The following is a 13,021-nucleotide window of genomic DNA, read 5'->3' as shown; positions in this document are numbered from 1 at the left end:
TATTCCTCAGATTATGTGTTGATGACTTTCAGTGTCACTGTTTGAAGAGTTTGCTGAAGACTTTCTCTGAAATTCCTCAACCCCAAATTCTTTATGCAAGTTAATCCTCATCTGTTTTCTGCGTGCCTGCTTACTGAGCAATCTGTTTTCACATTCCTCATACTGAAAAATTGTTGTAGTGAAACTTTGCACTCCTGATCCTTTACTGTTTCCGCTGTAAGTTAGTCATGAGTGAGGAATTTCCTCAAAATGGATTTCCTCGGTGATGAAATTCTAAAAATCTCCTATTTACGCCCCTCTAGTCGATATAACGCACTTTCAAGATGTTTATCGGTTGAACCTCTATCTCAAGGATTCAGTTAATCTCGTATGTTGTTCCCTTTGTCCATCAGTATGTTACTTGCCCGAGATTCAATCGTCGGTATCTCCACATACCTATTTCAATCTTGTTTCTGGCAAGTCTCTTTACTCTTTCTGTAATACAAGATCCCGTGACTAACTCCTTAGTCACGTTGCTAGCAAGGCTTATTTTGATGTTGCATTATCAAGTGGGCCCTAGAGATACCTCTCTGACAGACGGGGTGACAAATCCTAGTCTTGATTCACTCCAACCCAACACACACACCTTCGGAGATACCTGTAGAGCACCTTTATAGTCATCCAGTTATGTTGTGACGTTTGATACACACAAGATATTCCTCCGGTCTCCGAGAGTTGCATGATCTCATGGTGATAGGAACGGATACTTTGACATGCAGAAAATAGTAGCAATAAACTTACACGATCATATGCTACATTCATAGTTTGGGTCTTGTCCATCACATCATTCTCCTAATAATGTGATCCCATTATCAAGTAACAATACTTTCTATGGCCAGGAAATCTTGACCATCTTTGATTAACGAGCTAGTTGCTACTGCGACAACACACCTTCCCTGGCAACGGTGCCAGGAATCCTGCTGCTACGGGCTACGCCTATAGGGACTTCCTTGGCAAATATGCAAAGGATTTCCCCGCGGCCTTGGAGCCTTGCGTTGGTGTTCCCTTGAAGAGGAAAGGGTGATGTAGCACAGCGGCGGTAAGTATTTCCCTCAGTTTGAGAACCAAGGTATCGATCCAGTGGGAGGATCGCGTCAAGTCACAAGTACCTGCACAAACACAAAGAGCTTGCACCCAACGCTATAAGGGGTTGTCAATCCCTTATAGATTGTTTGCAAAGTGAGAACTGAAAGCAAAAAGTAAACAAAGCAAAGTAAAAGTGAAAGTGGAGACGATAGTTGTTAATAGACCTGGGGGTCGTAGTGTTCACTTGTGGCTTCTCTCATGAAAGCAAGTAGACGGTGGGTGAACGAATTACTGTCGAGCAATTGATAGAACCGCGCAAAGTCGTGACGTTATCTATGGCAATGATTATATCTATAGGCATCACATCCAAAACAAGTATACCGATACTTCCTGCATCTACTACTATTACTCCACACGTCGACCGCTATCCAACATGCATCTAGTGTATTAAGTTCAAAGGAACAGAGTAACGCCTTAAGCAAGATGACATTATGTAGATGGACAATCTCAAATCTATGATGAAAGCCCATCTTGTTACCCTTGATGGCAACAACACGATGTGTGCCCTGCTGCCCCTTCTGTCACTGGGAAAGGTCACCGCACGGTATGAACCCAAAACCAAGCACTTCTCCCATTGCAATAATCATAGATCTAGTTGGCCAAACAAAACCCAAGACTCAGAGAGACTTACAAGGATATCAAATCATGCATATAAGAAATCAGCAAAGACTCAAATATAATTCATAGATAATCTCATCACAAATCCACAATTCATCGGATCTCGACAAACACACCGCCAAAGAGGATTACATCGGATAGATCTCCATGAAGATCATGGAGAACTTTGTATTGAAGATCCAAGAGAGAGAAGAAGCCATCTAGCTACTAACTACGGACCCGTAGGTCTGAAGTGGACTACTCACGAGTCATTGGAGAGGCGATGATGTTGATGTAGAAGCCCTCCAACTCCAAAGTCCCCTCCGGTAGGGCACCGGGAAGGGTCTCCAGATGAGATCTCGCGGAAACGGAACCTTGCGGCGACGAAAAAGTGTTTTCGTGGATGCCCTTATTTTTTCTGCGATTTTAGGGAATTTATAGGCCAAAGAGCTAGGGCAGGGGAGCGCCAGGGAGGCCACAAGCCTGGTTGCCGCAGGGCCCCCCCTGGCCGCGGCAACAGGGCTTGTGGGCCCCCTTCCTTGGCCCTCAAGTCCCCTGATCTTCTTCTATTCTGGAAAAAAATATTTTGGGGATTTTATTCCGTTTGGACTCCGTTCCAAATCAAATCTGAAAAGAGTCAAAAACACAGAAAAAACATGAACTGGCACCTGGCACTGAATTAATAAGTTAGTCCCAAAAAAGATATAAAAGGTATATAAAACATCCAAAGTTGACCAGATAACACCATGAAACCATCAAAAATTATAGATACGTTTGAGACGTATCACTAGTCAACTAGAGGCTCGCTAGGGACAGTGTGTTGTCTATGTATCCACACACGTATTTGAGTTTCCAATCAATACAAATTCTAGCATGGATAATAAACAATTGTCATGAACAAGGAAATATAACAATAACTAATTTATTATTCCTCTAGGGCATATTTCCAACATACTCTAACAACATTATCATTCATATTATCATTCATCTCAGCAACAAAATCATTTTGTGACCTAGCAACTTGGTCTAGTTGGGTGTGAACCATAGAAGCATGCTTACCTAGACCCTTAACATCATTAGCAATTTTGAACATCATGTCACTCAAAGGATCTATCATCATAGCGTTACGTCTAAATGTATCTTTAACATAGTTGTTAAAATGTTCTTGCTTAACAATAAAATTATCGAATTCATCGATGCATTGACTAGGACTCTTAGTGTAAGGTATATCACTTTCATGAAAGGTATGGAGAGAATATACCTCTTGTACCTCTGTTGTGGTGTCATGTCCATGTATTTCTTCGATAGGTGGTAATTTATTTACATCTTCAGTTTTAGTACCCTTTTGTCTAATAGATCTCTTGGCTTCTTGCATATCTTCAGGAGTAAGGAATAGTACCCTTTTGAATTCCTTTTGTACTAAGGAATATTTTTCAATTTGTGAAGTAACTACATTTTATATTTTTTTATAATTGATGAAAAATTACGGGGACATGACCCTCACCGTATAAAATCCCTCGACCAAATTTTGCTCATTTAATTTAGCTAATTTCCCTCAGTATTTTTCCCAATGTTCTGTTCAATGGAGAGCTTTGTGAAGGAAATACCATTTTTACTTATTCAAATAGTATGAGATTTTTATAGTGCCTTCATATGCCCAAATTATCATCCTCCTCCAAATTGTAGCTCAATCCAATCATCTATGTGAGCATAGTTTCAATTTCTATTTTCTGTCCAGATTGGCACATTGCAAAGAAAGTGCTATCTAGAGCCCTCCTATTGCCGGCAAACTTTTTTGATCTTCCATATCCAAATAATTTCCACATGCAAATATTCAGCTTTATTTTCCTATTAAATCTTCCTCGGCTAATTTCCAAAGTTTGTACACAGAGAGAAGCTTTGTGAAGGAAGTATTAGCAAGGTTTTCCAAATATTCCATATGCCCAAATAATCACTCTCCACAAAATTTGAGCTCTATCCAGCAATCCATGTGAGCTCGTCATCCAATCTTTTATTCTATTCATATTTTCAGTTTGTGAAGAAACTATATTTTATATTGCCTAATTATTGCTGACAATTTAGCAGGGCATGTTCCTACGTGTATAACTTAGCTCCACCAAATTTGAGCTCATTTCATTTAGACAATTCCTCTAAATAATCTTTCCAAGTTAATGTCCAGATAGGACATTGTGGAGGAAGTGACACTTTGGCATGTCCAAATGGTATCAAATTTTTACAGTGCTTTCCTATGCCCAAATACCATCATCCACCAAATTTCATCTCAATCCATTCATTAATTTGAGTCCATCTTCAACATCCATATTTATGCCCACTATGGTACTTTGCAAAGCAAATGCCACCTAGGCTCCCTCATTTGAGCTGAAAATTTGCCAGGACAGTCTCCTTAGTAGATGATCTTCCTCAACCAAAACTCAGGCCCATTGGCCATGTGAATTTCCCCCACCGCTAATCAAACACTTGGTTGCTAATTTATGTTTGAGCTTAGTGCAGTCTCCTCGTGAGATTCTTATATTGTATTATTCTTCCTAATACCTAACGAGGGAGAGTCCAACCCACCAAACATGCCTAGGCCACCCAGAACACGTGGCAATGTCACGGTCACGCGGTGACCACCTCGTTGGATGCCAGTTAACGCGCTCTGAAGTTGGGGCCTTGCACACCATCCAAACCTTGACATCTATCCACCACACCATGTATTTTTGATTAAATAGATACTTATGTACCTAGAAATTATTTTTGAAAAAAACAAAGAGCAAACTATAAGGCAGGTGCAGTTAAAATTTGACCCGCTTCTAACTGAATCGGTGTAAATTTGTGTTTTTCATGAGAGGTGGCTCAAAGCTTTTGACACCCAACCATTCCATCAATTATAGATTAAATATGTCCTAGTATTTTAAAAAATGATTTGGTCCAAATTTTGCAACAAATATATGGTAGGTCCTTCACAAAAAAACTCATTTTCGGCACTCAAAAAATGGAAAATGAATTTTTCGTCCAAAGAAAATGAAAATTTCCTTAGGCAGCATTGTTTGCCATTTGAAAATGCACCCTTTTGCACAATATTAGATCATTTGGACAAAGTATGCCATGAATGTGGCCATAAGATTGATCATTTGGCTTGAATTCTGGGTTTGGTGATTCCGTTCTGCTCTATTTATTTGTTTGTGTTGCTGTGAGATTTAGTGGTCTTTTTCTATCAAGTGAATTTTGTGCAGTCTGATTTCTACCTGCTACTCCGTGAAGACAATAGCAGCAGAACTTGGGGGAAGGGTGAGAAGGAGATGGTGTGGGTTCCTGCTCCCGTGTGATGGGGGTGGGCGTGGTGTTGATGGGGGTGATGTGCCCGAAGCAGGTGACGAAGTTCATCGTGCCCGTCATCATGGCGGGGGTACTCAGGATCTATGGCATGATCATCGCCATCATCATCTCCATCGCGATCAACCCCAAGCCCAAGCTGTATTTCCTCTTTGACGGATACACGCATCTCACCTCCAGCCTCACCGCCGGCATGTCCATCGGCATTGTCGGCAATGCCGATGTCAGGTATACATACCCATATCCCACTCTCCTCCTGATGCCCGTCTTACTGATACATTCGGTGTGGGGGGAGGACGCAAACGACCATGGTGCCCTTCACGCCTCTCCCTAATAAACGTAGCTACGGTTGTTGTCGTCTATAATTTTGCATTGGTACCATCTGTAAATTTGCATTATATGAGGAGAGTGTATTATTTCTATTAGAATGTTGGTAAATCAGTTAGCCCAGTTGAGTCTATTCTATTGAAAGTTGGTGATATATGTTGTTGCATTTTTGCGTGGATTATTGTTGAATAATAAATGCCTTGTCAGAAAACCGAGATGGGTTGATAATGACATGTGCTTTTCCTTGTCTGGTGGTTGCAAACAGAGCAACTGAAATCTTGAGTGATGAAAGAAGAAATCAGTCGTTAACTATGAAATATTTGGGTTATTAACTTGACATGTTTTCACTACTAGGGAAAACCCTAGTAGTAGCGCTGGAAATATGCATAGAAGTAGCGCTGGTCCAAGCGATACTGCTATCGCGCTACACCTAAACACTAGAAGTAGCGCTGGTATGGGCAGCGCTACTGATAAGTAGTGTTAGCACTAGCGCTTCCCTGTCCAGCGCTACTGATAACTATAGTAGTAGCGCTTGTTCATATGGCGCACTGCTGCTAAGCCGCGCTACTGGTAAGTATTACCAGCGCTACTGCTAACTTTTACTGCTTTCACAGATTTGCACCCTCTACGTATTTGTGATGTATTTATACAGATTCTATACAATAGTTTCATCACATCATATTAAACATACACTATTCTCACATATCATAGACATACAGTAGTGTGCAATAAATGATATCTTGGTTGTAAGACTTTGACTATTAAGACTTGCTCGCTTCTATACTGCGATCATATTCTCACACATCATATTCTACCTAGTACTTCTCTACTGCGATCCTTCACAATTTTGCTCCAGTCTTTGACTATTAAGACTTGCTCGCTTCGAGAAATGATGAATGCACTCGTGTGCAATAAAGGATATCTTGGCCCTAAGCTAACCATTATCATGCGACCTTTAGACTCGATCCAACGAGGAACAACACTCATCGGGAGTCCCTGTTCAATACATAGATGTAACATACTTAGCAATGAAGTTTAGCTTCAAAACTAATGTATGCAAAAGATGCACTTAGGACAAGTAGTAAAAATCTTACCATCTTTCCTAAATAGATGTGACCGTAGTTTAATACGCACACTAGTGGTCGCACATTTTGAGTACTAATATCTCGAAGTCCAGGAAAATAACATGTCTTGACAGTATCAAGATCCTCAAGCCATGAAACATAATGACCTATCTCCTCACAGTTTAGTTCAGTCCAGGAACAGTAGTAGGTGATGTCTACCAAGCGTTGGACATGTTTGCTTGAATGGAAATAAGTTGTCAATAGAAATTAGTTGTCAACTATTTTTAAATAAACAATATAAATTACTTTACAAATATGGTTGAGGAACTCACATAATGGTAGAACTGGAGGCGTCTGCACATCGACCCAGATGTCGATGTAGAACTGGAGGCAACCACCAGGAAACTTATATGACAGATTACTATTACTCAATATGCAACGGCAACATAGTGGACAGTCCCTCACCGATTTTTCGACCGTCGACGATGGTCGCTACTCCTACTTCCCCTAGTGCATAACAAATATCTAGCACAAGGAGAAGGAGGAGAAGCGACCCCCACGACAACAGTCAGCATTCTTATTCTCTCGTATATGATGGACACTCCCTCACTAATTAAACTATTTCTATTAAACACTTACTAAATAAACTATTTCTATTAAACACTTACTAAAAAACAGTAAAAAAACTACATTATACAATAACAGTAAAAAATAGTTTAGGAGAGATGAAGGGAGGAGGGGTGGGAGGAGGGAGGAGGAGGAATGAGGAGGGGGTGGCAGGAGGGAGGAGAGAGGAGGAGGGGAGGAGGGTGGTGGGAGGAGGGAGGAGGAGGAATGAGGAGGGGGTGGGAGGAGGGAGGAGAGAGGAGGAGGGGGAGGAGGGCTACCGGCGGAGGGCTTGGTCGGATGAGGAGAGATGATGGAGGACGGGGCAGCCCAAGGAGGAGGGAGGGGCGCGGAGGGGGAGGAGGGCGGTGGAAGGAGGGAGGAGAGAGGGGGAGGAGGGAGGAGGTGGCGACGGACGACGGGGGGGTGCATGGTAGAGTGAGAATGGAGAGGGGATTAGGAGGGCGGCCGGTTTGATAAGTTGGAGAAGATAGACTTAGCAGTGGTGCTGGTTTCAGGCCAGCGCTACTGCTATTAAACTTAGCAATAGCGCTTTACACAAGCGCGCGCTTCTACTAATGCTATCGTCGGTGGCCTCGTTGGGCCTCCTTTAGCAGTAGCGCTGGAAATATATCCAGCGCTACTGCTACGGATCCTAGTAGTACCGCTTTATGTTTCCAGCGCTACTGCTAAGTAGCAGCAGCTCGTGCTATATTCTAGCGCTACTACTAGGCTCCTACCTATAAGATTTTTCCCACTAGTGTTTTGCTAAAATTGTTATGTAAGTAATAGATAGACTTTCTTGTGATCTTCTAGCTCGACAGTTGTTTTTTTTCTAGTTGTGACCCGTGAGGCTGATTACATCATGCCATTCTAGTGCCAAGAACACATCATACAACAGTTTCAGAACCTACATTCACCCAGGTCTATGAACTGATTTTTATGGTTTTCTGGTGTTCTATTCACTAAAAAACAGCCTATCTTTCTCTAAAGCATCAATACCTTCTACTTGGATGATTGATCATTAGTAATATGGTCCTTGGCTTTGTTAGGAATAATTTTGCAAGTGAGGAATGTGAGTAGTCCTGCTGCTTTGCTCCTTTGTTAACTTTGCTCCTACTTTGGTTTGCCGCTCGAGTATTAACTTTATAACTTTAATAACTTAATATTTCAGTTAACTGAATTTTTGTTCCAGGAGTACTGAAATATTGTTCCTGGAGTACTTAAGTTCAAGAGCACGAGTACAGTATCCTCTTATCAGTTGAAGTTTTATACGTTCTTGTGATACTTATTCACTTCATTGATTTTTTTTAAATGTTACAGTATCTTCTTATCAATTCAAATTTCTTGCATGAGTACTCCATCTGCATTTTGCATGAGTATAATTCTGAAATGCTACAGTATTGTCTTGCATCACTATAATTTTGAAATGCCATAGTATTTTTCTATGCATTCAGTTAATTAAACATAATTTTGTATGCTGGAATTTTGCTTAGGAGTAAGTGGTTTGCTTGCTCCATGTTCTCTAGAAAAATCTGCTACTGCTGATCTGTTATTACTGTTGATCTATTGCTGATTTTCTGTTGTTCTTGTTGCTGCAGATATGCTACTGGTGAGTTGTTGTTGCTGATGGCGAGCTACTGGTGAGTGTCTATCGATGTTGGTTATCTGTTGTTGCTCCTGGTGAGCTGATGCTACTGTTGCTGATTTGCCGCTGCTGGATCTGGGCGGAGGACCTACGGCAGAGGAGCTGGGCGGAGGTGCGGCGAAGGTAGAGGGCAGAAGTGGAGGGGGGATGGGAGCGGAGGTTGGGGATGATGGATCCAAATTAGCGAAGGGTAACCTGGTCTTTTCGTATTTTTTCACCTCGTCCAAAAAAAGTCTATAGTGACATACATTTTGGAATGGAGGGAGTATGTTATATGATGTAACACACTTATTTTTGCTATTATTTTAAGTACTATGTGTGCTATTTGTCTAATCTAATTTGAATTCTGGTTATTTATTTACTGAAACATGGACGAGTTACTAGAACCATTGAGACCAATTTGACTATTTGACCCATCTTTTGAAGAAAAAATGAAAACGATAAAAGGCTATAGCCCAAAAGAAGGCCACAACACCAAAACAAAAAAAAGACTGAAATGTTAATAAAAATAAATAATAGAAACATCAAATTTGTTGGGCTCGGCCATGTAAAACACCGAATTGGTCCGGGCTGGGTTTTTCAACGACCAATCCAATTGGTCGTAACTTTGCCATGTCAGCTTGCCACGTTGGATTTGACATAGCCTGGGCACACAACCAGTGACCAAAACAATTGGTCGTAGAACCAACGACGGTCGTTGCCTCTGCGACCATTTCACAAAGAGGGTCGTTAAGTTTCATTAGAGACGGTGAGCTTTTGACCAACTGTTTTTGGTCATAAAAAGGTCGCAAATGAAAAACAACGACCATTCAGTGATCAATATTAAAGGTCAAAAGTTGACATATTTCTTGTAGTGGCGGATCTTTCCGAGGCACGCGTGTGACTCCTTCAAATTACTAGCTTTTATGCAGCATTGACACCCTTTCTTTAGGCTGCGTGACAGGGAGCGTCTGGATGGCATGGTGGTCGCTCTTATGGCTACGACGCGACGGCTAGCCTCCATGTAGGGTCGAGCCTGGCTTTTTTCCAAAAAAAATATTTTCCTTGGGCTACATCGTGCCCTCGCCCCGGCTTCTTTGTGTGTTTCAACTTGTATGTGGGTTGTATGGATCATTGCTTTATCTATAAAGCGGGACGAAAGCCTATTTTAAGGTTTAAATAATGCAATATCTTCTTAGGGTGGGTTTGGACAGGTCGAACCAAACCAGATTCATATCCATATCCACGAGCCCGTTTCATTGCCCACCCATGAAAGTATCCATTAGTCACTAACGCCCTCCATAGTCATACATGTTGGATTATCCATCTATCTGTGGATATCCATATCCATGTATAAAAACAACAATCATAATAATATGTACATGTTAATATAATAAAATACCGATAAAAAGATCACGTAACAGTATAGAAATTACAAATTAATAGTTTTTTTGTGAGGTTACAAATTAACAACTTTGCATACATGATGAAAATTATAAATAACATACAACAGTACGCTCAATACTTAATGGTAAACATGAAATGCGAACATATTATACATCAGGTGTGTCACATTTGTTTGATGAGCATCCATTAGGTATTCATGGAACATGTTTTGAATCCAGGCCTAACCTGTGAGTTCGTGGGTATCCATCCAAAAAAACATGGGTAAGGAAGGTCCCCCCCCATACCTAGCCCTGGCTATGGAAACCCGGCGCGGTCGTCTCGGCCAGACCCAGCCCGAAAAAGGCCAACCTTGCCCACGGGCCAGGCTCGGGCCTAGATTTTGAATCCGATGGCCAGGCTCGGGCTTGTGGTTTTTACAATTTAGGAAAAAGTCCGGCCCAATGCCTGAGGTTTGACGGGCTTTTTCACTGTTGGGTCAGGCTTGGGCCTAAAATCCAGGCCTGACGGTCGGTCCGGGCCAAGCTCGGGCATAGGTTTGCTGCCACGGGCTTTGTTAGGCCTGGTCCAAAATATGGTCACCTAATGGGCCGGATATGCATGGATATCCGGATCGTGGATAATATTATCATCCATACGTGCCGGCAAAACAGAACAAGTGAAGCAACATCATCGTTCATGCACAGACACATGACACACACATCGATCCGGTCCAAGGAACGTCAAATGCAGTTGATTCGTAGCGATTGGATCGGCTGCTGCTACAGTATCATGTCATGTTACATTGCATCGAGTTCTCAGCGCATGTTTTTTGGATAAATTTCGTTTGGCGTCAAAAATATCATCCGGTTCCATGCGCGTCTCACGTTGCCATGTCTTGAGGCAGCGAAGAAGTGAAGGCTCTGTCCTTTGCCTTCACCGCCTGCGCGCCCAACAAACATGGTGCCGGCATTCAGAACAAGACGAAAAAGAAGAACACAGAGTAATAAACGCCGTGCAGATGCAGGCCTACCTCTTTGTCCCAGTCGGTCGCGCACTCGGAGATGGCGAGCAGCGAGATCATCTGCACCACCAGCCCGCACCATATGCCGAACCAGAGCCCCTGATCCAGATCAACAAGACCAATTTTTTTTACACCTTTTATTACTTACCGTAAAAAATAAAGACGAGAAAGGTCTATGAAACAGGGAAAGAGGGAGAGAGACTACCATTCCTCCAAGGTGGAAGACGAAGGCGAAGAAGAAGGCCGCGGGAATGCCGACGAGGTAGTACGCCCCGAGGTTGCCGACCGCCGCAATCTTCTGCTGCCCGCATCCCCTGACAACGCCTGCGACCGAAATCAAGCACGGCTGGAGGCACTAACCGGAGGCTCTGCAGAACAGGCAACGGCAGAATGTAATGTATGATGGTTTGTTGGTTCGTTTTGTACCCGAGAGGACGCACTGGAGGCCGTCGAACACGACGGACATGGCGAGGATGGGCATCATCCGGCCGACGTAGGCGGCCACCTCCGCCTCGTTGCTGTAGGCGTACCCCCACACGTTGCGCACCAGGAGCATCACCAGCCCCTCCGACGCGCCCACCGCCACCGCCAGCAGCATCACCACGCGCGCCGCTAGACGTGCCGCCGCCGGCCGCCCCGCCCCGAGCTCGTTCGACACGCGCGTGCTTATGGCACCGCCGAGCCCGAGCGGCGCCATGAACGCCAGGGAGTTGGTGTTCAAGCAGATGGACAGGACCGCCGTCTCCAGCTTGGGGTTGGGGAGCAGACCGGAGAGCAGCACCAGCAGCTCGAACGACCACCACTCCATGCTGCATTATTGCAGCAAAAATTTCAGTTCATCGATAGTTCACCAACCGCATTGCGCGATGGCATGGCAGGCTAGCTAGCTCGGCTGAGCTCGCATTCTCACCAGACCATCAGGGCGGACGGCACGGCGAGCTTGAGGAACTCGAGGAGGCCGCGGAACGCCTCGCGGGAGAACCCCGTCCAGGTGGTCGTGCAGGACGGCGAGAGCCTGACGTAGAGCGCGAGGATGGAGAGGTTGGTGAGGAAGGAGACGGCGTTGGCGAGGGCGGCGCCCTTGCTCCCCATGCCGAGCCCGTGCACCAGCGCCCAGCACACCAGCGGGTGGTTCAGCGCCGTGGCGCCGGAGCTGAGCATCACGGGCACCACGATGTTCTGCGTCTGCAGGAACCGGACGTGGCACTGCAGCGGCCCGTACGCCAGCAGCGCCGGGATCATCCAGCGGATGTAGCTGCCGGCGCCCGCCGCGATCTCCGGGTCCTGCCCGAGGAGCAGCAGGATCCGGCCCGTGTACGCCCAGAGCGCCGCCACGGGCACGCTCGTGAGGGACAGCACCAGCATCGCCCGCTGCTTGTACACGCCTAGCATGCGGTGCTGGCTGGCGCCGTAGGCCTGCCCGCACAGCGTGTCCAGGCTGCACGCCATGCCGGCCTGCAGTTGGAGAGAGTTCACACGAGTAAGCGTCGAGCGTGGAGGAGCCGGAGGAATGGATGGGTGTGAGTAGTACTGTACCACCGACCAGCAAGCTGAAGCCGGTGACGTTGGCGAAGGAGGTGGCCATGGAGGCGCCGGAGAGCGCGAGCTCGCCGAGGTGGCCGACGAACATGACGGAGATCATCTGGACCACGTTCTGCAGGAGGCAGCCGACGACCAGTGGCCCGGCGAGGCGCAGCTGCTTCTTCACCTCGCTCAGCACCAAGCTCTCGTCTTCTCCCTTCTTCTCGATGCCCGGTGAACCGGGGACGAGTAGCTGCTCCTCCATGCTTGACCAAGCAGCAGGCCGGCTGTGCCTGTGTGAGCCGCCGGACCACACCGATTGAAGGGGAAATGGGACAAGTATATGGTGGTCAATTCGATTGGCCGCCGAGCGTCAAAAAGAAGCCAACAAAACTACTACTACCATTAATC

The 13,021-nt window shown here is 45.0% G+C and overlaps 1 protein-coding gene across 1 annotated transcript; it reads right to left on the bottom strand.

The window, feature by feature from the left end:
- Positions 1–10,738: 10,738 nt before the first annotated feature.
- LOC123417597 (protein DETOXIFICATION 16-like) lies at positions 10,739–13,021 on the bottom strand. The gene is made up of 6 exons (XM_045106911.1): positions 12,633–13,021; positions 12,000–12,544; positions 11,516–11,898; positions 11,295–11,413; positions 11,099–11,188; positions 10,739–11,008 (listed from the first exon to the last, which is right to left on the bottom strand). The coding sequence occupies exons 1-6, from the start codon at positions 12,873–12,875 to the stop codon at positions 10,949–10,951; spliced, it is 1,440 nt and encodes a 479-aa protein (XP_044962846.1). The 5' UTR covers positions 12,876–13,021; the 3' UTR covers positions 10,739–10,948.

Source organism: Hordeum vulgare, chromosome 1H, assembly GCF_904849725.1.
Source record: "Hordeum vulgare subsp. vulgare chromosome 1H, MorexV3_pseudomolecules_assembly, whole genome shotgun sequence".
In the NCBI taxonomy this organism is placed as follows: Eukaryota; Viridiplantae; Streptophyta; class Magnoliopsida; order Poales; family Poaceae; genus Hordeum; species Hordeum vulgare.
This window is presented reverse-complemented; position numbering and strand designations above follow the sequence as displayed.